Source organism: Schistosoma haematobium, chromosome 1 (assembly GCF_000699445.3).
Source record: "Schistosoma haematobium chromosome 1, whole genome shotgun sequence".
Taxonomy (NCBI): domain Eukaryota; kingdom Metazoa; phylum Platyhelminthes; class Trematoda; order Strigeidida; family Schistosomatidae; genus Schistosoma; species Schistosoma haematobium.
Genome location: NC_067196.1, coordinates 20,723,780 through 20,750,214, shown reverse-complemented (window position 1 = coordinate 20,750,214; position 26,435 = coordinate 20,723,780). Strand labels below are relative to the sequence as shown.

General features: G+C 33.0%; 1 protein-coding gene across 1 annotated transcript in view; it reads right to left on the bottom strand.

Moving 5' to 3' along the window:
• The window catches only part of RYR3 (Ryanodine receptor 3), a gene marked incomplete at both ends in the record, with an annotated part of 166,077 nt that extends 139,942 nt beyond the window's left edge, over positions 1-26,135 (bottom strand). The window contains 13 exons of the mRNA XM_012937167.2: positions 2,701-2,805; positions 3,404-3,676; positions 4,310-4,681; positions 6,716-6,886; positions 8,757-9,125; positions 9,723-10,220; positions 10,881-11,142; positions 13,815-13,998; positions 15,141-15,249; positions 21,999-22,111; positions 23,911-23,986; positions 25,164-25,238; positions 26,049-26,135. Coding sequence (XP_012792621.2) covers positions 2,701-2,805; positions 3,404-3,676; positions 4,310-4,681; positions 6,716-6,886; positions 8,757-9,125; positions 9,723-10,220; positions 10,881-11,142; positions 13,815-13,998; positions 15,141-15,249; positions 21,999-22,111; positions 23,911-23,986; positions 25,164-25,238; positions 26,049-26,135 — 2,694 coding nt within the window. The remainder of the gene's footprint in view (positions 1-2,700; positions 2,806-3,403; positions 3,677-4,309; positions 4,682-6,715; positions 6,887-8,756; positions 9,126-9,722; positions 10,221-10,880; positions 11,143-13,814; positions 13,999-15,140; positions 15,250-21,998; positions 22,112-23,910; positions 23,987-25,163; positions 25,239-26,048) is intronic.
• Between the last annotated feature and the right edge of the window lie 300 nt (positions 26,136-26,435).

Sequence of the window (26,435 nt, the reverse complement as noted above, 5' to 3'; positions counted from 1 at the left end):
CAAGTTAAAGTTTGTAACTAATTTTATATATATTACTCAATAAAGAACCTCCTTTTAGACAAATCGCTACTTTATGAACTTCGGTTTCGCGTACATCTCAATCGTGTAATTATACGCTTTGATAGGTTCAACAAACACCTTGAATCAAACCACCAAAAAGACACCCAGACTGCATATGCTACAGCGTAGAGTAAAAAAGTCGGAAAATAATAAAGCTCCTAGAAACAACGTCACAAAGGAAAAAATAAAGTATCAAAAAAACAAACTAAAAACATTCTTTTAGAACTAATGAACCAATTCTCGTATAGCACAGACGAACTCCCAAAACAGTGGATTCGTTCGGACGTTATCGGAATTCTACAATCGCAAAGACGTGAAGGCATTCCTAGACATTTATTGGAGAATATTCTTGCTGGACACTATCCGAAAATCTTTGCGACGATAATATGCCAGGACTCATCACATCGACAAATCATCTCATACTATCAACTCAGTTTGGATTTAGACACCATCTGTCAACGGCTCAGGAAGTCACATCTCTTCGACAGATCATTCAAACTTCACTAGACAATGATACTCAGATAATACTGACTTTCGTAGACCTAAATAAGACTTTCGATACCATCCCGAAACAACTGCTACTGAACAGGTCAAACAACACCTGCGTCTCTCAAAACATCGACTAGTGCATCATGTGCCTTCATGATGAATCTAAAGGATATATAAAAGGACAAAATGTAAACTTCACAATGTACAGATTAGTAAGAGAATGCAGCAAAGAGGGTTCTTCTTTTTTCGGACTATTCTTCCAAGAAATCCTCAACACTGCTAATAATGAGGAAAATATATGACTACAACTAATTGAAAAAAAGACAGAATAAAGACTATCGCATCGAATACGCGGATGATCTCTGCCTTATCATGACAAATACCAATGATTCCTCCAAAACGCTGACTAAACTTCAAAAAAAACTCAAAGCCTTGGGAATGTTGAACACAATAGACAGAAAAAAGACTGACCGTAAGTAAACAATGGAACAACCGGTAAATCTACTTTGACAAAGTAATCATTGAAGAAGTAACCTTCTTTTAACTATCCGAGACCCATAAACCGAGTAAACGGGCTGCCTGATGATGTAGTTAACCAAAACGTCACTAAAGCTCGTCACGCAATAATCGAAATCTAACCATTATTAAAATGGAATAACATCAGTCTACCGACCAAAAGGAAGCTGATAGAATCTACCATAATACTGGCCTTAGTCTACGGTCCAGAGACTAAAATATTAAGAACTAATTACTAGAAGCTGTTCTCAATACAGTAGAATAATTGATTCTCGGAATCAACAACCAAAAAGATCTGACGACGGTGGAACTAGATTAGTCTCCCAAACATACCATCAAAGTCCGGCAGAACCAATCAAATACCTGGTGTACGGCTCACAAACGACCAGAAAACTCAATGATGCATAAATGCACATGCACAAGCAATACAAATCTTTACTGATAAAAAAGGGTATAACAAACCATTGTTACGTGATACATAAATGGTCGCCAATAACTAGACAGGAAATAAGACCAAGGAAGAACAAAACAGCTTTTGCTGCCCGGTAGTTGTGCCTTGTTTTATGGAGTGTATCTCCAAAATAGCTAATTGGCTAAAAGGAGTAATTAAATAGAAATTCTATTTCCCTGACTGGCAGGGAAGTTTAGAATTAATAGTTTGTTCTGTGTGAGATTTTTCAACTGTATTTGCATTCATTTTAAGATTCGAACCTAACGACTGTTGTCTAAAACACCGACCAGCCTCATTTAGTTCTTGACAGATTAAGAAATGAAGAAATTATTCCCTTGGGACTGGTATGGCTCACAAATAAAGAAGAAACAGTAGTACTTTTCAGCTGTACACAGCAAAATCTGATCAATTGTAATGACAAACCAAGTATTATCTGTTAATAATGGTTCACTTTATCTTAGTTAAATACGGAAAAATAATAGCGATGAACGTAATCCACAAAAGTTAATTGTAAAACGTTGGTAAACAGTCTAAGTAACATACACTCAATTAATGACATGAAGTTAATAATTAAGCAAAGAAGAATTGGATAACAACTGAATTAGAACTAGTGGGTTTCAGGTTACAGATTTGATGTTTTACACACTGAGACTGTAAATGAAACTCAGCCACTGAGTGTTATAACCAACTATTGTGTGAAAAATTAACAAATAAGTACCTCTATGTCTTAATTTTTAAGGCCTAACCAGTTGTTACGCCTTGGATGATAACTCATTCTACAACTGATTTGAATTGTCAAAGATATTTATAAAATGTCTTAAGATAGTAGGTAACATGTTCTCATCAACTACTCAGTTTATTTAAATGATTATGTAAACTATTACTGAATGTTAGACTGCCGTAATAGTATATCAGAGTGAATAAATGAATTAAATTACTTTACCTTAAGCCTTACATCAGACGCCAACAGCTTTCATTTATACCAGATTATCAACTCAGTTAATCCATATTATTTATACCCGGTGATAAACATCCAGTAGTTTCCACACTATGCGCCTAAATGCAACTGAGTAAATACTTTTTTCAGACGTCAAACACTGAGAGGATTAGTTTGTTCCAACTAAAATTCATGTTTCATCTCATTATATTTTTTATTTTAATCAGTTTAAAAGAGTAAAACTTACTTCACCATATTTCCAGCCCTGATCAATTTTACGCATAGACCACATTTCATGTAGATTCTCAGCTAATCTATCGCGAACCATTTCAACATAGTTTGGTAACTGGATCTTTTGGGAAAAAAAGATGGAAAATCTGTAGACTAATCAACATTGTAATCATTTTCAATCGTGTAACAGAATTTAAAGACAATAATAGGATTTAATTGCACAGACTTTAGCGGTGATTTTTAAAAGATATGATGTATTCTGAAAAATTTAAACAAATAAACAAAATTATAAGATTGTAGTAAACGAACGAGGCCTTCTCAAATGTGTTTATATGTTACATTTGTCTGGTGGATTGATGTGTATGGTTATTTGTTTAGTTGGCTGGTTTGTAAAATCAAGTTCAGTTGAAGATGAATTTTGTCTCTGGATAACACCAGAAGGAGAACCATTGAAAATCCAGGAGCAGTGGACCTCTATTTTGTTCTAACTTAAGATCCTTCTATATATGGAAGTGGGTGTATATTGCTATTAATACCCAATCTTAGACAATAAATGTTTAATGAACACTGGCAGTCAGTCGTCCTTTTGTATATGCCAATGCATGACGGAAGTTTTTTTAATCGAACTACATTGCATAATAAATTCTGACGTTAGTGATGATTATCAAATAAAAACTAAATAATAGAAAAATGGATAAGCTATTTATTGTAATACTTACATGAGAAGTACGCACTGTACGTGGTACAAATACATATTGTTGTGGTGTTGGTGAATTCAGTGGACCGGTGAATACGTATTTATCAAGTTGACCGAATGTAAATACAGGTTCAAGACGAAGTTTTTGCCCCGGTTGTCTAGCATAATATATAGGTGAGTAACCGGGTGGAGGACCGTGATGTAAACGACCTTGATTTGATCCTAAAAGAAATCTTGCACTTGCTTTTGCATTCATACTCATACATGGATAGAACAAACCGCTTATATTGAAATCCTAAAAACATTGATAAATAGTAACAGAATATTTGTGAAAACATCAAAATGAAAGATTAAACTAGTGAAAATATATTCAGTGATAATAAGTATCTCACTATGGTGTATGTACGTTATAGATAAATTCAGAATAAATGACACTGAAATAATAATGCATGAAAAATAATATCCAATAAAATTTAGTCACTGTAATCACAACAAAGATGGATTGTCATTTTCATCAAAAATGTACACGTTCACATTTTGCATAAGCTAACTACCTGAAATTTTGTTTAAACAGAAATATTTATCAAATCAAAGATTTCTGTTATGAGATATATGTACGTACTTAAGTGACCAGTATCCTAAACTTTTGACGTCCATATTAATAACCACAAACGGTACGAATCACATAGTGATTATAAGTACTTCAGCTGATTCACCTAGGCACCTTTCGCAAAGTCAAGCCACACTATGTAATAATGTATCAGTTTATCAGTTCTCTTGTTTTACAATAAATGAAAAAGAAAAGCAGTTGGAATAACTTATCTGGCAAACGGCAATACACTGTCGACACAAATGAAAAAAAAATGACCAGATGAAAGTTAAACATAAATTACAATTTGATCATGGAAATTGACTAAAAAACGCTCACCTGAAAATATCCCCTTACTAGACGCCCGTTCACATTAAATTGAATAACAGGTCCAGTTAAATCCAACAAGCATCCAATAATATCACCACGTTTCAATGGTACATTAGATGTTGCTTCCTCATTTGTTGCTTCATCTGTTCCGATTGTAGCCCGTTTCGGTTTACCACCAGCCCATAAACAACTTCCATCAAATGCATAACTAAACAGGTCATCACCCAATCCTGCAGCACCCCAACCAGGTCCACCACAGGGATGTGCATTGTAACCTTCTGTATTAGCCCAACCAACCCGAATTTTTGCTGGTTGATGTGTAACTGTCTCAAGTGAATCAATAATTACTTCAAAATACCACTTCGGATACATAGCTCCACCCTTGAAATGGAGGAAATAGTAAATGTAAACAATTTTCTGGAAGAAATAATCACATTTTATAAGTCTATTGTGACCAATATTTATAGTACTGTATCTGGGATAATAATCACTGGAGTGTCAAGGAATTTCGTCTCATTACAAAAACAACATATCAGAAGGGTGAGTTTTGAGTTTCATGTTTATAAAGAACATCTCAGAGATTCCGAGTGTAAATAAGAAGCAATGTTGATGAGGAAAATGTTATTACTTTAGAAAATGCATGTATGACTATCGAAAAGGATTATTTTAGGTTACGACTCAACTGTCTTGACTTTTACCTTTTAATAGATGAGTCATTACTAAGTACAATCTATCAACTTGTGTTCAACCTTATTCAAGCCTTGATGGGAAGTGAAAACTTTTTGGTTGACGCTTGAGTCGTAATTTATGGCTATAGGTGTTGGACAGTATGGCGAGAAATCATTCGCAGTGCTATAGTTCCATCGATTTTCTAACTTCCTCTGAATCTATATTTTCATTTTTTAATTTTTAAACTATATCTTAAATGTCTAGATTTTTAGTGTAATTGACATTAATTCATTTACTTGGTTTCTAATTTCATAAATTTCCTCTCGTACTGTGATGATTCGAGTCATAATAGCTTGATCCTCCACTTGCCCAATGATAGTCGATCGATCCGAGGTTATGAGTAAGAACTCAACACTTGCTGTATAGATCTTGAATCAATCTACTCGGGGTCGATTTTAGAAAGCTATGTCTCCGTAATCTATAAAACAGAAAAAGCTGAAGAAATAAAGTATGCAAGACTGCACCTAGAACTTTTGGAATTTATCAATCCCTCATCATCATCATTATTATCATTTTCGCTTTCTGTGTGCAGTTACGAACGTCTTTTTAATTACTACTAGAAATTGTGACATATATCCCCGAATAAGCTTCTAAATGTATAGCATTTAATTCGAGTTTAGGGATATATTCGTAACACTAACAACTCAACTGTTTCCAATTTTTCAATTAATCATGAAAGAAGTGAATTTTGTACATACTTTAATGATCAGTTCTAAATGAGAATAAGAAACCGATAAGAAACCATTTTGCCACTAGTATCTTTTTAAGCGATGTAAATTCATGACAAAAAGTGTGTATGAGTAACTAGATTATCTATCAAAAGTTTGAAAATCGTTTATATGATAATTCTGACTTTCTAATTAGTTCAATAAGAGCAAACATAAAGAACTATTGAAGATTCTGAAAATATTTTAATCCGGTATAACATGGTACATGAATTTATCAATAACCTTTCGCCAATAGCATGGCATATGATTCTCATCAACCCTCACTTTTGTTCATTCAAGAAAATTTTCCATTCATGGTTAAAATCACGAACCGATTTTAGCTAGGCCACCATTAGGAACTTTCAGGCACTGGAAAGCTGTTTCATTCTAGTGTGGAACTCCTCTTTTAACCGAGAATCAAACTCAGGACCTTCAGATCACTGAACCGGTGTCTAATGGTGCTAGTGTCTAACCTTATTCGATTCACATCGATTGCCAGCCCAGTGGCCTAGAGGTTAGGCTTTCACGCGTGAGACCGAAGCTCCTGGATAGGATTCCCGGTTATATGAGTGCGGATCCTAACTGTTAAGGAGTTCCGCAATAGGATGAAACAGCTGTCCAGTGCTTCCAGGTTCTCACTAGTGGTCTAGCTAAAATCAGTTTATAATTCAAATTGCGAAATTTTATATGCTCCGTAAATCCCTTTATATAAGTGCTTAAGATCAACATCTTGTTCGTAGAACTACCATCAACAACTAACGGAGGCTAAGTATGATTATTAGTGACATCATTCATGAAAAAGATGAGTCAGTGTGAAATTAAAAGTGGGTCGGTTAGAGTGAATATAGAAAAATCATGTGAACAACTTAAATTTGTTTTAATAACCATTGGCGTTTTGTTTCCTATACATATTAAGTAAAATCAGATAAAGGATGATCAGTAATAATTATATATAATCATCAACAAGTATAAGGCTCACATCTTTATAACCGACAAATATATTTGGTCGAACTGATCCACATTGATCAACTAATTTTGTTTGTAATAATAAATCTTTTTGTGGTAGTAAGGTTTCATATATCAACTCCTGATTTAATCGTACAGCTCCACCTTGACGTCCTAGACATAATGAACATAATGCTTGTAGAACCTAAAATAAGAATTGTAAAAACATTTATGCACTCTGTTATTCGTATAATATCTGTACCATATATTAGGAAACTTTTATTTCTAGAAAAGTCATAGATTTGTTATATCATCACATTAAGTAGCCGAAAAAAAGAAAATAATCAAATTTCAAAGTTAAAATGAACGATAACTCAGACTATAGATAATTTTTATCACGAATTAGTAGTAATTAACGAACCATAGAAAACAAGGTAGCGGCACACAGCTGAGTCATCTCAATCTAATTGAATTCTCTACTATTCTATAAATTGAGTGAAGGTGAAAATGTGAGACTTTAGATCCCAAACAAGTAGTCATGCTCTCTGATAGACTCAAGTATCGACAGCTCCATTCTATGTAAAATCGTGAATGAATACCACTTATTTTAAGTTATAAAGTAGAATGAAGCAATAATTCAATTTCCCCTCCTGCTTTCAATAATTCACCTGACAGAACTACCTACAACTAAACCAGTAATCTGATTAAAAATTAGTTGAATTATTATTTGTTTACAAAGGAGTACAACATGCCATATCGTACAAATACATTTAATACAGCTTTTTAAATAAATATTTAATAAATTTGCAAGATAGTGATTAAGAATTCTCGAGTTTTTTTTCATAAAAATATACTTTGTTAGGTATGTGTAAAAATAAACTTTTTAATAAGTGGATAATGGTATTATGTTTCTTAACACTAACGCTTTGAATAACATTGTATTTCACCCATTTACTCATTAAAGCTGTTCTAGTCTGAGAACAATAAAACTTACTATTGAACCTGTAAACACTAGTTTTCAGCAACAGTCCGTCAACCCACTGGCACACCGATACTGTTATAACTCAGCAGAACACTAATATGGCCATTTTTCATAACTGTGGAAGACCGGAGACTTAGAACAGTGAACACTGCAAATCACACGACTCATGTGAAAAGGCGAATATTACGGATGAAGGTTTATTAAGCACCAAAGATAAATCAAAACTTCACCTAAAAACACTGAGCTATATATGATTTACTTTTTTGGTCAATAACCAGACGTGAATACATCGAACTTAAAAGTACTTGAGATTGATACATCAGTAAATTACAATTTACAATATCAATAAAATGAACTGTTTCAACCAACAAAGGTAACTAAATGCCTCGTCCTCTCTGAGTTAATATTTACAAATTTTCTATAAGGCATCAAACTAGTTGTTCTTCCTCATTTTTGAAGAAATGTCTTGAATCACCTTTGCTTGAACTCCCAGCATTTTAAATGATATACTGACGAGTTCAATAGTGTTTACCGAAATAAGATAAACATTGTTATCTCCTGAAATAGAAGCAATCATTGTGTTTTCACCCGGAAACTTCTGGTTACCAATTAGTCTTGACAATGCATTGATATGACTAAAGACATTAGTAAATTTATACCGGATTCGAAAATCATAATCCAGTAGGTTAAAAGCCCATCTTCGAAATTAGCATTCTACCGAGAGTAGAACCTTGACATTAGATCCAGAAACTCCTACAAGTAGTTCATGTCTGTAAGTAATTTTGAGTGTCAATCATGAAGCTTTTTTTAAATCTTTTACTTTATTGAATGACCGTTCTCATCAACTTTCATGGAAAATTAATAACCTTATCTTAGAATATTTCATGTAAGTTGACTGTCTTCCCATAACATGCATCCGTATCATCTTCGTTGTATTTTGAAAAGGAAATGTTTTTTTATTATTCACAATGTAATAGTATTCCACTCAAACCACGTAAGTCCATATGAAGAAATCAGTCATGCACAAATCGAATCAGAAGTCAACTCAAACTTTAGATTATTTAAAAAAGACTTCAAGAAATACAGTACTAACCCTTGGATCACGACCTTGTTTGTCCAGTAACCCAATCAGTGTGCGTATGTGACGCTCTGTTATCAAATACAAAGCTTCGTCACTGTCAGTTAGAACACAATGTAAAGCATCCAATACACCTTCAGCGAAACCCTGTTGTAATTCCAGCCTATTGAAAAGCCAATCTAATCGGGTAGGTGTAGCGAACTGTGCACAATTTTCACGATTGCCACGAATAAGTGCAGCTAGTAGTAAGTATAGATAATTACCCAATTCATCAAACTGATCAGCTTTATCCTCACCAACAGCTTGTGAAAATTCTCGACGCGTTTGGAATGTTCCAGTGAATTTTTCTATAGTGCTCAATACGTGCCCAATCATACCTTCATTCTGGAGTAGACAAATAATAAGAGGTGAAAATAAAGCCAAAAGTAATGTGGAACTATGAGATTTATTTGTTTTGACAGTTCGGTGTCAAACACAAGACATATCTAGTCAACGATCTCTATATGATAGCAACTAGCCACGAATTGCAAATGACTCGGAATTATCATTCTAGGAAATTTCCATCCATTTTTTAATGCAATTTAAATAGAAGTCCAAAGTCACTAATATTTGATATGTCTGGTAGGCTTATCATAATTTCACCAGATGAAAGTCCATTAACCACCTTAGGAAACTTTGATAATTAGAACAAATATAATACATTACTTACAATTACCAAGTAGTGTAACAGCAAGTATTATATTTGTATTCACATTATTCATTTTCGACAGGTTAATACAGAAAGTGACATTAATATATTACATATTTCCTGTGTGTTATAAGAAATCAACATTGCATACAGTTTACTATCGTTTCAATGATCAGAAATTTTTTGTCAGTTTTAGTTAATTCAATTATCATGAAAACCGATTATCAATCATTCATGTAGTATCTCACTTTATACAGTTAAATGACTTAATGATAAAAAACACAATTATTTACCTGAAACAAATTTTGACGATTTCTTAATGCAGTTAATTTAGATTGTTGAATTTCGTGTTCTTCATGTGGATGCGGTTGAGCGAAAAATTCAATCAAATCCTCTAAACATTGAGTTACTTCACCTAATAAATGTCCACTGCTTAAATTACACTGACTCTGTTGTGATGGTAAAGTTATGTTTTGCGGTGATGATATATAATTTAATGTATGTATAAAGTTATTAAATACAGATGTGCATCGACGTATTGCTGATGCTGACCTGATTTCTTCATCTTGTGCTCTTACTAAACTAAACAAATCATCCATATGACCTTCAATTAATAGGACAGCTTTTTTCTCTTCCACACGACCAACACCACGTTTACGTGTTTCGTATGCCTCATATGACAACCATCGACCAGATGCCGCATGTTGAAGGTAAGCTAATGTTTCACCTAATCTAAGATCTGGTTCACCCATACCTTCAGTTTCGTGTTCTTCTGAACGTTTTTTATCATCCTGCAAATAAACAAATTTAGAGTTGCAATAAATAAACGTTCACTTTTTATGAAGATGTAAGAAGACAATGAATTTTTAGTCTAAAATATAATCTAGTATAATTTATTAATATTCTGATTCCATCAAAATGATATTTGTATGCACAACATTTTGTTTTATTAAGAAAAACAAAGGCGACAATAGCTGTAATTGGTCCACAACTAGTTCACTTCCTAATCTTCAATTTCAAATTACTAAAGCCTACGTGCCATAAATATCAATGTTTTGGTTCTTAGTCTGTTTTTCTAGTCCTTGTCAATTAATATGAATAGTGGTTGTCAGTCGCTCTCATACAAATAGTACAAGATAAATATCACAAAAAATTACGATCAATTAAATATGCAAGGGTTTATTGACGTAAGCAATTATGATATATTGCATCATATCACTTGTTAACTGTTTGAAAACAGTAGTTAGCGTAACTGATAATTACTACGAAGCTGAAAATTCTTTTGAATTTTGTTACGGACATTATCCATATAAACAATTTTATGAATTAATCAAGTGTATAACTAGACAGGACACATACTATTATTGCTTCAAATAGATAGTAAATTAATTCAACTCAGATATTTTATATAAAGGAAGAAACTGAATGTACTACTCAAAATAAAAACATACTTTACTAGGTCTTATCAAAAAGATTGAAGCTGCATTTGTTGCTTCATGTGCTGACAAAGTGACGACATCACAGTGTCCACTTCCATTGGCTTCACTAGGCAATACACCCAAATAACGACCAGTAGTTACATGACGTAAACGAATTTCAGAACCCCATGAGAAGAAACCAGCACTCCATTTAGTTTTCTTATGTTCAATCCGCCATAATGAGCGAGCACTTGTTGAAACAGCGCCAATTTCATACATAACCGCATGACGTGAACTATCAGAAAACATATTAAAATAGGGGAATAATATTGGTTGGTTGAAAACAATGACTACCAATGAGGTAAGAGTACATTAAAGAGAAATTTTGAACTTTACTGTCAAGTGTGGACATGAAGTTTTCAACATCAGCAACTATACAAGGTGAACATTCTCAAAACAAATGAAATCATACACGATACATAACTAACTCTACTTCTGACCACCAGTAATAATTTTCGAGATTTCGTGTTTTAGGTGTTGAAACACAAATGTTTTAGAAAACTTAGCAACAATGACTCTTGAGTTAATTAACCAAATTAAGCATGGATAAATTTGAATATATGACCTAGTGCATAAAACTCAAAGCCCTAGAGACTACTATACTAAATCTGCTACAAACCATACATACATAAACTAATGTTTTTAGGTGATTGTTATAACGTTTAAACAGAAAACCCTGTGATTTAAGTTTTTCAATAAATGGTATAATACGCTGAGGTTGTTAAAAATTCTTTACTGTGATAAGTGTCCGAACCGTTGCTTAAGCAAATTCTATTATTTTTTACACAAGGACTGTGTATGCATAAGCCCTGCACTGGTGTTTTGGTGTGTCATTTTCCTAATAGTTCAGACCAGTTCAACACTTTAAAATGTACATTTATATCAAATAGAAATACTGTTCATAAACTGAACATATAATATATATGAACAATGAAATCCAGTCACATAAACTTTGTTAAACATTGGTTTAATTTTTCTGAACATAGATTTTAAGCTATATCAACCTCTATCTACGCGTTTGCTTGCTAGCCTGTTTGGTTGTCTAAATTAATCAGTAGGTGAAATTTAAAACACTATCTCAATTGTCGTTGCTCTGCCCCTTCAGAATCTTCTTCCAAAATCAACCACAGAGACCAAAAGTAATACGAACCAAAAACCTCCACGCTTCTAAGACCTTAGTAATCTACTGGTTCTAAGGTGAACTTGGTGTGCGAAGGAGCATATTCATTATTTTAATCTATCATGATTCTAACACTTCTGCAACTCATCATTTCTAATGATCAGTTGCTGTTATCTCCTTTTGATTTCTCAAAATTACCAGTTAGTAGTTAATTTGGTATTAAAGCTCTCTTGTGGACTAAGGTTTAATGACTTGATGAATGATTTTTAGACTATTATGCACTGGGTTCCCCTTATTAATTGGTAAAATCGAAAATAACGTTTGAGAGCAATAACATGGATTGATTTTACTTCATACCATCTTAATCAGACAATTAAAACCTATGGTTTTTTCAAACCAGAATTACAAAGCAAGCCGAAAATACTTGTAGAAATGAGTTTGTCTGGAAGTTAGTGTGATCACATTGTTAATCCGGCCTGCGCCTCATTGATTCCTTTTAATCGAATAATTTTTTTCTTACTAAGTTATGCTACTTGTTAATATTCAATAACTAATTTCATTCTCAATCATTTTGAGCACAAAGTCTACCATACTGTTCGTTGTATTTATACGAATTCGTAATATTCAATTTATTTCTGACAGTAACTCCAACTGCTTATATCTGTAACATCTACCTCCATTAGCGTACGTTCACTGAACTTTTGTTTAACTGTGAAGGTCTTTATTTTCTGTGTCCAGTCCCAATTTCAATAGTTACCAGTTATTATACTCTTAGTCACAGCTACTAGATTCCATTTGAACCAACAGATGTTTGTAAATAATCTTCCCGTAATTATTTCAGGAATCATTTTTTTAGACTGTACGCGTTGAGGCATACAACATCGCAGATAACTAATGAATTAAGGTGTGTTGATTAACTGGATCCATTTCGTAATAGTAATACCACTTCATGAACAAACATTTTTGTTTAGGATTCCGGATTTTTGGGTGTAACTTCTTCATTTAGTCAGAATTTACTCATAAGGCCCCGATCACCTCAAGGAAATTGCATTGGCAGAATAGGATAAAGTGTCCACCCTAGGTTTTCTGAACATTCTCCGTAAAGTGTTCCCTCAAGACACTTCATTTCCTCCTGGACGCAGATCATCAATAGAGAGCCATGAAATCTTTCACAGTGCTGAATGGACAGCCGAGCCCTAGTCTTCTGAAATTCCTTAAGACTTTTTTTAATGGACCCTGGAAATAAGAGTTATTTTTCTAGAGGAAACTGTCACAAGTATGTTTTTACACTGGTTATAAAACTCCTATTTGATTACTTTTTTTCGAGACGACTGCGAGTTAAATAGCTACAAATACATGTGTACATCATCAGTAAGCGGTATCATAGAGAAAAAAATTGACTTTAATGAATGCTTTTTATGTCTTCATTAGTAAAATTCTACAGATCACAAAAAATCCTACATCCTGTTTAACCATTAATTATTTCGTCACAAAGCATCGCGTAAATAAATCTAAACAAACAGTTTAAATTACAATCCTACTAATTGAATTTTGACGCCCCTGATCGTGAAAGAACAGTTGTTTACAGAAAATTAGATCAACCATTATTCTTCATCTTTGCAATAATAACTGATTTTCAGTGATCACACTAACTAATGTATAATTATGGAAACCATAAAATAATGTTTCCTAAATAGCTAAATTCGTCCTTATCCCTTCAGTTTTGTTTTCCAAAGAAGAGTATTAAAATTTATGAATTATTGAGAAAGAGCTTCTATTTTACTTACCCAGACAATAAATCAGAATTCACTATACTTGAACGTTGTATTTTATTAGGGGGACTTCCGGGAGCTGATCCGTTCATTGTCATTGCAACCGACGATGAAAATTCCTCTGACTCAGTGGCACACGCTGCTGTCAAAGATTCATCACCATGAAAGAGGCGAACAACATCACCACCTAATACCATATCTATTTAATACGTACAATGTAAACATCACAAAAATTGATCGTTAAGCCAAACAATTAATTTTCATTTATTTCAAAAGTTATCAAAATCCACCTTCCTTCATTTATTTTGTTAAGAAGCTAATCGGGTTTAGGTATTTTTTGTTCCACTACAATATTTGCACAGTAATGCTTAATAATCACAATTACTTACAAGGCGATAAGATATCTAATCTGCATGCAATTTACTGTACTATAAAAGATCAGAAATAATATGTAAGCTACTAAGTAGATCATCTGTGCGAATTTCTGATAGAAGTTTATTAAGCATTTAAACCGTCCATTATGAATAACAGCTGATAAAATCCCATGTAGATAAGTTTTGTCTTTACTAAAATGATTTTAAATGGTTTATGGTCTTTTTAAGGCCTAAACTGCGGTCACTTATAAACCCTGAGTAAATATCACTAAGCTCCTTTGGTTGAAAAGAAACCGTAACTAGTTTGATCATAGACAGTGGTTAGGTCTTTACATAACGAAATAATAGGATACACTGGCTCCTGATTTTTCAGTAGATATGACACACAACAGAGCTCCATCATAGTAGCACCTATGAATTATTTGTTATATGTCATTTAGTAAATAATGGTCTATTATCATTAGCTTTATTTGATACATACATAAACTGGAACTTTCCGATACAGAGTGACCTTTTTACTTATTTTTTTGTGAAGCAATTTACTTTCCCGTTGTTGATATTAAAAACTACATTTTATCAGTCTTTCGAAATATATGGATTATAAACAGATGCCTTGACACTATCCATGGTTATGTTTTGTTTTATGTTTCGATTGTGATAAGCATTGGAAACCATAACACACGTTCCATTCAATTTGGGACTCGTCACTAGAGTGTGCCTTCGTCCCATTGATGTTCATACTTAGATTCGAACCCAATACCTGCCACTTTTGAAGCCGACACATTATTCACTAAACTAAGTTCGAAAGGTAGTCGACTTGTTTAGCTGGTATTGCGTCATTTGCGGGGGCTTATATTTTCCTACTCATGATTTTCAAGACTCTGGATAATCAGTGTCTTCGTAGAGAACTACACTTTCATGATTGAAGTGATATTAGATATACACCAAAAATGGACAGAAAACTTACGCATAGACTTTTGCCTTATTGCACCACTGGAAACGGGAAGTACTGTCCACAGAGTTTGCTGGAAACTCGCAATTACGCCATTGCTTGAAATGACTTCCCCATAAACATGCTAAGAAGAGCCAAATATATTTAGGAAACAGTTAATTGTGAATATCTGCGTTAAACTATTTCAGATGGAGTCTGATATGGTTCAAACGTGGTTAGAACCTCAAGAAAAATAGGTTCTTGAGTTGTGCCAAAGCCCCTATGTTTGGCCAGTTTTTATAGGAGCATTCGTATTATCCAGTCATTAATTAGTTCCCCAATATTCCTTGTAGAACCGATGACCTACTTACCAAATGACACAGCAATCAATTACCAACAATCAAAACCCATAAACTTATTGATCCTCGAGCTCCTTCCAGCCCAGTGTTGAACCAAAAGACAAAGATATTAAGTAAATCAATCCCCTATTACATTATTCAATCATGACCTAGAACTCAAAAAATAATATCCCTCCAACATCTGACTGCATAGTAACACAAAGTAGAAAATTGCGATGTATAAACAACTCAGTTACAAGTGACACCAAAAAAGAATAATAGGGAACTAGTTAACTGATGATAAATCTGGAATGACTTGACATAAAAAGTTCCTTTACGGGTTCAACTAAGGTTAACGAATAGGAGGACTTAAAAATTTAGTCACTAAAACGTCCAACAATTATGCAATAAAAATAAAGTTAATAATAATAGTTCTGAAATGTGAAGGCGCGGATCGGCCAGGCACAAGCAGCATATCTACAACTGAAGAACATCTGGAACTCAAAACAACCGTCAACCAACACCAAAGTCAGAATTTTCAATGCAAATGTCAAGACAGTTCTACTGTATGGGGTGGAAACCTGGAAAACTACGAAAGCCATCATCCAGAACACACAAGTGTTTAGTAACAGCTGTCTACACAAAATACTTCGGATCCGTTGGCCAGACACTTTCGGCATCAACCTACTGTGGGAGAGAACAAACCAGGTCCCAGCGGAGGAAGAAATCAGGAGGTGGATAGGACACACATTGAGGAAAGCACCTAACTGCATCACGAGACAAGCCCTCACTTGGAATCCTCAAGGCCAAAGGAAAAGAGGAAGACCAAAGAACACATTACGCCGAGAAATGGAAACAGACATGAGAAGAATGAACAACAATTGGATAGAACTAGAAAGAAAGGCCCAGGACAGAGTGGGTTGGAGAATGCTGGTCGGTGTCCTATGCTCCATTGGGAGTAACAGGCGTAAGTAAGTAAGTAAATAAGTTCCGAAAGTTCAACTTTTGGCAAGTCCTATTCCGTGTGACAAAGGTACGGTGACAAAACTATTATTTTAAGGATTATTAAAGCTTCCGTTATTCAGCGATGAGGAACTACAATACCTAGCCCTGTTTGTGGCTGACGAGACCAGTTAGAAACATAAGTGCGCACAAGATATCTACTGTAGAAAAACATGGGGTTATATGTTTAGGCCTTAGAAAACAGTATTTAAAATATAAAAAAAAACAATGATCTAACAGACTTGTAAGCTGATAACAGCCTTAATAAATGCTTTAAATATGAGACATCAATTGGATTCTATTCGTAATTAACAGATGAAATGTTTCACAATCTGAAACAATTCACTTTTTGAGTCGACTTGCTTCAATGAACAAATGTTTTTGTGTCTAGATTTTAACAAATTCAAATTCACATCTTAACTAAGGAATGAAAATCTGGAGTCGGAAATGTGGATTATTATTAGCAAAACGAATTCTGATTAATATACACTAGTGAGAAACCATATATTTGTATTCATATGTTTGATAAAATGACACGGTTAGGAATAAGGATCATGTTGGCAAATATAAGTTCTATTAATAAATAATACATATCAGTATCTTAAATAAAAACGTTCTGGCATTTTAATTCATTTTTGTGTTGGTTGTTTGAGTCTTCCTATTGATGTCGAGGACTGCAAGTGATCAGTTGGATATTGACATATGTGCATCTCGTGTGGATCGCCTCGATACTACCTGAAGTCACAAGCTGCATAAGCAGAAATAGATGGTGGCTAGCGGTGGATGTGTGTTTCTTCCCACTTTGAACCCGTCAGTTGGATGTACCTGAATCTCAAACAACCAATACAAACGTCACTTCATTACACAAGCTAGTGGATAACTGGGCTCGGTAGCTAGGTAGATAACATGATGGCGTTTGAGGTGAACAGTACTAGTTTCAAGTTCCGGAGTGAACAACAACTCTGGGATCCAGGTATATCTGGCTAACAAGTCTCAGATAGGACGAAACGCGTGTCCTGGGTTTCACTGGTAGCCACCATCCATCTCTGCTTATCCTGGCATTTTGTATATGTGATCGTCCTGATGCCGTATATAAATGAATTTACACCTTTAATAAGGTTTGCTAACATCTAAGTTAACCTAAGAGTGTCCCAAAGTAAATACATGTTATTCTTAGTCAGTATTAGCTATGGAGATATGGTGACTTTCATAAAATTCTTCATAAATTTCTAGAATAATGCACAAAATTGTTTCATACAGCTAATTACAATGAATAAATTCGTGAGTAAATAGAAATTACAAAATGAATGTGATTATGGTATGTATCTCTATTGTGTATTGCAGTTGTAAATGAAAGGGTTATGTGTACTCTAAGAATTTTAACATCATGTCATTAGCTCATTTTTGAATTTATATTCCTTTCAATTACATCCTGAAATTGACCATAAGTTAAAGTCGAGTAACAAACCAAAAAATTATGGTTTTACTTTGTTAGACCGTCGAATAATTTAGTTAACTTTTGATGAGTAGGCTGAAATAAGTGAGATATCTAAAATAGCTGGACGAAATTAGATTGTGCTCATGTATGCTTAGATAATTCAGTTTAAACTACTAAACTCTACTGTTTAGTCTGTTTAACCTTCTGAATGATAATATAACTACATAAATGACATTTGACCTGTTACTTATAGTTTGACATTCCGTTTAGAGTAAACTTTTCAGTGAATTCATATCATAATCGAATAAATCACAGTATATGATTCTTGTGTTTAAAGGGATAGATACTTCGGTTCGATTTCACTAGATACACTGGAGCTATTATAAATGCTTTCAGTTATCCTATTTTAAGTAAGCAAGATGAAATATGCATCTGCGATTTCACTGATATTTTCCAGGAGAATATCTAAAGCTTTCTTCAAATTAAATAATTACTAACTATGGGTGTGATTTTCTTTGAGTTATTTATTTTTACGCAAAATTATGAAAAATCAAACAATATTTAGTTAATATGAATTATTTTAACTGATAATCATCAGTAAATTTAAAGAAGAAGTCATAAAAAAGTAAATAATATTTTTTCAAACCACCGATTGTATGATTTAAACAAACTTTAATTAATAGCAATATGATGCTTAAAGTATATCACTCAAGTTTCACTACTACATTTCTATTTCGAACACTACGATCAAGTTATGTCATCAACTTATGATATAGAGAATAAAAGTAATTCAGTGAAAAAATATTCCTTTCCATAAAATCGTTTACTAAAGTTGTTTAGTCGTACTTGTGGTGATTTAATGATCTAAGTTGTTCATGCCATAAAAGGACACCAGGAAACACTAGACACACATAAAAGCATATTTCTTTACGCGTACTATATATATATATATATACGTGTATGTATATCTATGCCTAAATGCATATACACATATTATTCAGTATACTGATGGTAAATAATGAATTCCACACACATTTGGGCACAGAGAGGAAAATGTTAGTTATTGATTTATGCACCAATCACTGATTTACAGAACTTATTTTAATTGAACAAAAAGTAAAACTATCTCTGAATTTGGTCAAATTTAGTAACAGCCCACAGAATTTATTGATTGGTTGTTAGTTTATTGTATTGTAGCTTTCTAAAAACATCTGATTCAGAAAAAGCAAGTATTAGCCATTAGAGGATATGAATGATTTTTGATCATATATTGTGAAAATGAAAATGCTATCTTAGCAAAACTAGAAAATGGCCCACTTAAAAGTTTATTCAAAAGTTCACATTTGCTGTCGAAATATAGATAATACATTCATCTTTATAAAGATAGTAAAGAAGAATTAATTGTTATCAAGCTCACAAAATGCGGAGAAACACGAAGGTAGAATAGTCTCTTTAAATATTCTACAAACGAAAAGTCCAGATGAATTAATTAGAAAGAACTCAAACTGAAAAGTAACTGAATAAAGTAGTACATACATTTCCTTTGCTTTGTACCTATGAAGTACGAAACTTAATAAAAAAAGCCATTATAGAGAGTCAAATTTTCTATTAATACTATTGAAAAAGAGCTGAAAGCCTTGTACAATACTCTTCGGAAAATAGATGGCCTGAAAAGTTTATAAACAAATATATGGCCACAAAAGTCAAAATAAAAGAAATACAAACCCTCAATAAGAAATAATTACTCATGCATCTAAAGTTTAAAGGCGAGGCAACTAGTGAAATGTTAATCCAAAGACTACTCAGAACACTCCGGAGGACGCTCAATGCTCGAAAACTGCGGCTAGTTTTTTCTCGTGAGTCAGTTTGTAACACAGAGATTAAAAGATAAAATACATAGGCTAGCCATCTCGTTTTGAGGTTATTAGTTCGATTGTTCTTAAGGAACAAGTTAAGCAGGTTAAAGTTCCAGGAATACACATTTGTGTGCTCATGAACACCTTCCGGCATAACTAAGCAGAGGTGTAGTCAAGGCAGTAAACAACTCAGTACCAGTCCAATTAGTTCAAAATAATTGTAGTTCTAGGAAAAATCAGTCGTTTCCAATTGTTTATAAGATTAGTAATTTTCTACTAAAGTCTAGTAGACTCAAAGAACTCCGAATAGTAGGATGAATACCTATTCCGATTAAAATACTGGCGGTATGAGTACAAAATAAATATGTTCGACTCATTATCTTGCCTTGAGTAACCTCAGATTCAATATATCAATGGTCATCTTAAGTGTAGGATAACCTAATTTTACTGATGTGCATACAACCTTCCCCTTTTGTATTTGCATCGATCAATATTAATCTTATTCAAATATACATGGTTTTCATACTTATTATCATCATTATTACTATCAATCTTACTTTTATTATTAATCTTTCAAACACGTGAATGATTTAATTAACATTCACCAAACCATTTTGCTCCTTCTTACTGAGTTCATATGATTTTATATACTTAATAATCTTTCACAAAACATCTGACTTGATCTGTAACTACATTATTACTTTGTTCATCCTTACTGTCAATATTTATATTCGATCATTGCTTTCACAGTTTCATTCAAACTGATATTGTACACTAGTCATTTCAACAATAAAAATTCTAAATATGGCGAGAAGAACAAAATCTGCAGAATAACCTGGATTCATTTTATTTCAAGACTTTTTATCAGCTAAATGCGGCTGATATTTGCATTAATAGTATCAAAAAAACGTTTTACGTATCATAGTCAATGAAGTTTAGTTCGAAACTGCATAATAAGAAGAGGAAACAACATATTTAACATAATAGTTGAAATTGACTAGTATTTATGGGTTGAAGATGGAGTCATATGAAGAAGGGGTTATAAAGATTATAAAGAGACGATGAATAAAAAATCTGTTAACAAATGGATGATAAAGACGGCATCTAGTTAACATAAAATTAAAGTTAATGAGTGGATATCAATGGATTGTTTTAAACTCTTAAATCTTAAGGCAAAATCAAGACATAATAAGATGGACAAGTGTTCAACTAATATTCATTATCTTTTTATAATCAGTTGTAACGTCAACCCCTTCTTCATATGACTCCATCTTCAACCCATAAATACTAGTCAATTTCAACTATTATGTTAAATATGTTGTTTCCTCTTCTTATTATGCAGTTTCGAACTAAACTTCATTGACTATGATACGTAAAACGTTTTTTTGATACTATTAATGCAAATATCAGCCGCATTTAGCTGATAAAAAGTCTTGAAATAAGATGAATCCATGTTATTCTGTGGATCTTGTTCTTCTCACCTTACTTAAATTTATCAAGGGTTCAGGATTTACGAAATGGCGATTTTATTTTATTTTACAAATTCATATGAGACAGTTTTAGACGATGTATCTGTTTTAAACTTGGTTGTTCTTTCAGTATCTTAACTTGTATTAATAACTGTATGATTTGTTGACAATTTATTGTAAAGAATATTCCTCGTTCATATATCTGTTTTAATATGATGACTTCCAGTTTGTTCGATTTTCCAGTAGTCAGCTTTCTTCTCTATAATGTTTTACAACCGCTATTTAATTTACAAATACTGATTAAGTGTCACAGACAAAGCTTAAACATTTATATTCACTACGACTTGATTTAAATAATGTTCTTCTATAGTCTGAATCTCTAAACCGTTTGTGACGTCTTCCATCAAATCACATTTTACAATGTCAACTAACTCAAGTAATCTAATAAGCAGTAGTTTAAAATAATTCATAATCTGTTTAAAAACCCATTATCAACAGTACGGGGAAGAAATACAGGAACAAAATCTCAACAAAATATGTATTTTCATAGGCTGAATTAATAAAAAAACAGTATGTCATTGATGGGATTTGAGTGTAAAGAGAGTTATTAGAAATATTTGTAATCTCAAATGCAACTGTACATTCACTACTTATACTAATTCAACTTTTAGTCTTGAGAATTAACCTGAGCCATTATACCGGTGACTATCAATAAAAATAATATTTTGCTAGGAGTTATTTGTTTAACGGTATTTATATCACATTCATAGTTACAATTACAAAACACTTACTAAATAACGCTCTGATGAAACACTGACCAAGATAAGATCATCTCCTATCCGGACCTTTTCTCCAACAGAACGCTGTTTTGACGCTGGATGTATTGTCCACCAGCAAGCTTCAGCTTAAAAGTGGAAGTACAACGAATTTGAGTGTTTGATAATTCAACAAATGACAAGTTTGTAGTTTGAATGTGTACTAACAAACTATTCAGTTTCAAGAAGTCAGTCACCGTACGAAAAGCATACTATATTTTTTAAGGTCTTCAGTAAGAATACATAGATTTTATATCCGTGGTCGATACTTGTTAAGAGTTGAGCCTGTTCCTAATCTTAGGATGATTTAGTTTGCTCTCGAGATATAAACCTGTGCGTCCTGGTTTAGCACCAGGAGATATCTATTAAATATCATCGTCATAATATATCTTATGGAGAGATATACTGTGCAACTGGATTGGCATTGAAATGCTAATAAAAACGATAATTTTTATATTTACATTTTCTACATGTCACTAGTGATTGATTAAATTGAGTTTTAATCTTAATATGCACAGTTTGTAACAGTCTACATAGCATTCTGGACGGAGTTCTTGTTTTTTACATCTGTGAATCATTATGAATGTTGTGGGTATTCTTTATTGACAATAATTAAAAACATCAAGCTAAGTTTCAGGGCCAATTGTTAAATTATCCCGGGGCATTCATTGTCGAATATGGTTTATAACATTACTTAATTCACTTGCCAGGCCCTATTTCCCGATCTATGGAAACCAGTCAGTACTGGGCGCAAAATTAACAATTTAGAGAGCTTCTAAAGACTAATTTATCGCGCTAAGTTTTGGTTCGTTTTTGCGGTAGTTAAATTTTAAATCGGGTTTGTTCAAATGTTTGCCATAACTGTTCGATATAAAGTTATGGCATTTTATCATCGCACGGATTTTCAATTCCGAATAGTTTTATCACTTGCTTAACTAATTTTTTCATCCTTAAAAGCGTTCTGACTTGGATCTATAGACTCTTATGTCAACGAGCAGAATGTTATAGTTAGGTGGATTCAGATGTTCCTGTTTACCTGTGAATAAACTATGAGTATGAATAAAATTACATAGTAAAGGGAGTTAAAATCTAAGCCTTATCACCCATAGTCTTCGAATAATAATCATGATAATCTCTCTAACTTCAACTAGATAGTGTAGCTAATCATGAATATGGGCATAGATAGTCAGGGTTTTGAGATGCTGAAAAATACTTTTAAGTCTTGCAAATGGTTTTAGTGGTGTTGAGCTCATTGAATTGAATAATTCGTTTGGAGAGCCTTCATCTCGATTCTAAACAATATCTTTAGCTCTTGCCTTACGTAGAAGTGAACTTTTGTTTATTCTGTAAGTCGTATAAAGGCTAGCCATAGAGGTACTATTCATGATTGGTTTTCTTGGTAAGCTTCTCCTCCTTTGTTTGTCCTTTCGTACACATTTACTGTCTTTGTCAATTGATCTTTAAACTGATGAGAGTGAGTTATCCCTTCCGTATGTATTCATAGATCAGGCGTATGTCAATGTGTTTATTGAATAGTGATTTATCTGAAGTCCATGTTTAGAAAGACTCTATGACATTCGTGAAATATCCCCCATCCAGTTTTAACAAAGTTTCTATCACAGACGAACATATTAAAAAATTTTATGGAAACAACGAATCACTGGAGTAGGGTTTATTGTCAGAATCAAGGCCTCCCTACCTTTTAAGTTTTATTAACTTCACGATAACATACTCCAAGATAAAAATGATCGTATGTTTGTCTGAGAAACAACAGCTCATTTAAATAACTAAGAATACATTCTCCTTGTTGTGTGATTTCTTATAACAAATATGTTGGATTAATTTCTTAAAATATGAAAACATTCATATACTTAAATTAATGACTTACTCTCAGCATTCTGTTGAAGACCAACATCAAAAGCTAGTTTATCTTGTGATGTACTTGTCGAAAGACACGATAGGTACTAGGAAAATTATTAGAATATGACCAAAATGATGTACTATTTAAAGCAATATGAGGCTACAAAAATTTATTCTTAAAAAAATGAAGGTCATAGCATAATAAAATATTACTTCTCGAGTTTAAAACTAATCCCTAATAGTGGTATGAGATACTAAATTTTAGTTTACGGAAACAGAGATAATAAAAACTGGGATTTTTACTATAGTTTTAAGAAATACGATTGCAAACGTAATAAAATTCAGTAGCCTTCTACCCATAATATATAAAAAGCCTTGAAGCTGCATTTTAACGTCAGAAACGGGCAACTGTCAACGATATGGTTAGTTAAAGTAAGTGGATTTAATTGAGGTCGTTCGATGCTGATAAATTAGAGCACAATAGATATCCCGACAGTGATATGTCTGAAGACAAAATAATTTTTGACAACCAATAAAATTAAGCGGATCTTTTATGGGGTAGTTGTATCCCATGTGTCTATAAAAATAGTCAACAGATTATATGTACCTAAAGATATACTTTTAGTTTAATTTAAAACCATCTGTGGATATATTTGACATGCCAAACATTTTAAATTTAATAGTCAAGTTAAGAAACGCAGGTAACATGACTCAAAAGCCACAACTATTAATATCACAAAAACAATTATACACCTATGCAGTTTAAAGTAAGAAATCTTAAGGTACGGTACCCTTAAGAAAAGGTAACTTTCAAAAACTCCAACTGTCATTTCTTAAAACCTGTATATTAGGAAGGATTAATCATATAACTAAGTAAATTAATCACATTTCTTGGTTTAATGTAATAACACTGGAAGTTGTGTTTTACAACTTGTCACTACCTAATTATTGCCTGGTAGTATTCAGCTCAAATTATTAAAATTTGACCAGTGATTGGTAAAATTTAAACAAATGCAACCCAGTGTACTTTTTCGTTTCTTCCTTGAATCGAACTACATCACTCGTTCTGAGTTATGACACCATACTGAAAAAAGAATTGAACCCAGTTGGAAAATTATAGATACAGGAGAGGAAATACTACTGAGCTTGCTGTAGCTTGGTGGATTGTTGATTTATACAATTAAACTTTACAGTTAAATTAAATTGTGAAAGGCGTTTCACTTTCGAAGTATATCATTTATTTTAGTATAAAAATTGACACAGATAATGAACAGTACTTACCATGTTACTTTCTCTATGTTTTAGCCGGATAGCATGTCCATAGAGCAAAGTTCTATGACCAGACTGACCGCTTCCCTATTAAAATTAAATAAACTATCATTTAATTGTTGTTTCTTTCATGTTAACAACATTTTTGGTGCAAAAAATATGTCAATAAAAATTTCTTACTTATTTCATTTTGTTTACGTTCTTGCTAGCCCAGACTCAAAAAGTTGCTGAAATTGTTAGTCAAGTCTCTGCATGACAAACAGTGTATTTTACTTCAAAGATGAACTTTATTAAGACTCCCAAATTCCACGTATATTTCTAAACTCAAAATTTCAAAAATGATAACACGTTTATAGCTTGTTAGTTCATATATATTTTTGTAAACCTTTATTACTTAATAGATTTTAACAGACGTTCCCAAATTTTCTCAGAAATGTCTGACTGACGTTCCAAATGTAAAGTGGCTTAAACCATACAACATATTGCTCTACGATTGTAAGATGATAGACGACTAAACGGGCTTGGCTTAAATAATTCTCGTGTAATATCTTAAATCCACTAAAATAATCTCTATGTTAAACTCATCTTACCACATTGCCTGAACGTACCTATATTTTTGACACCCAATTACGATGTTAATTATATATAGTCATCTACTTGTAGTTAACCCAGTACATTGAGAAAATAGAATAATGCTGCATTTTTGCCCATGGTACGAAACAAGGTTCGTCCTTTTGTCACATAAGTGAAAATATGACCACAGTAAACATTTCAAGACTGAACTTAAATTTTTGCAAGTAGATTTTCCACAGTATTAAACTCTTTGCATTGTGATAATAGCGTAACTTATCGCGTCATTTGGTAATTTTAAGAACATTTGCTTCGTTGGTAACTTACATCTGAGCTTTGATGTTGAATGGAAAGCATTTCTTGAAGGGCTCGTACAGAAAGAGCTTGGTCCAGAACAAAAACACACGGGGGCATATTTGGAGGAGGTGACTGTAACACAAAGGTCGACAGAAAAAAGAATAATCATGGGGTATTATTTTCGTAATGGAATCGTGTTTAGCTATCTGATTCGTTATATACAACAGTATACAAACTACGTATTAATGGGGACTCAGCAAACAGTAATGAAGGTGAACGGTAGTTGGCATAAATCTTGCAAACTACAAGGTGAGGTACGAATCGCACACTTTATACACTTTTTTTCGCTTTATAAACTTGAATGAAGTAAAGACGACAAAATCCGAAATAAAAATTAGATCCATTTTATAATATGAT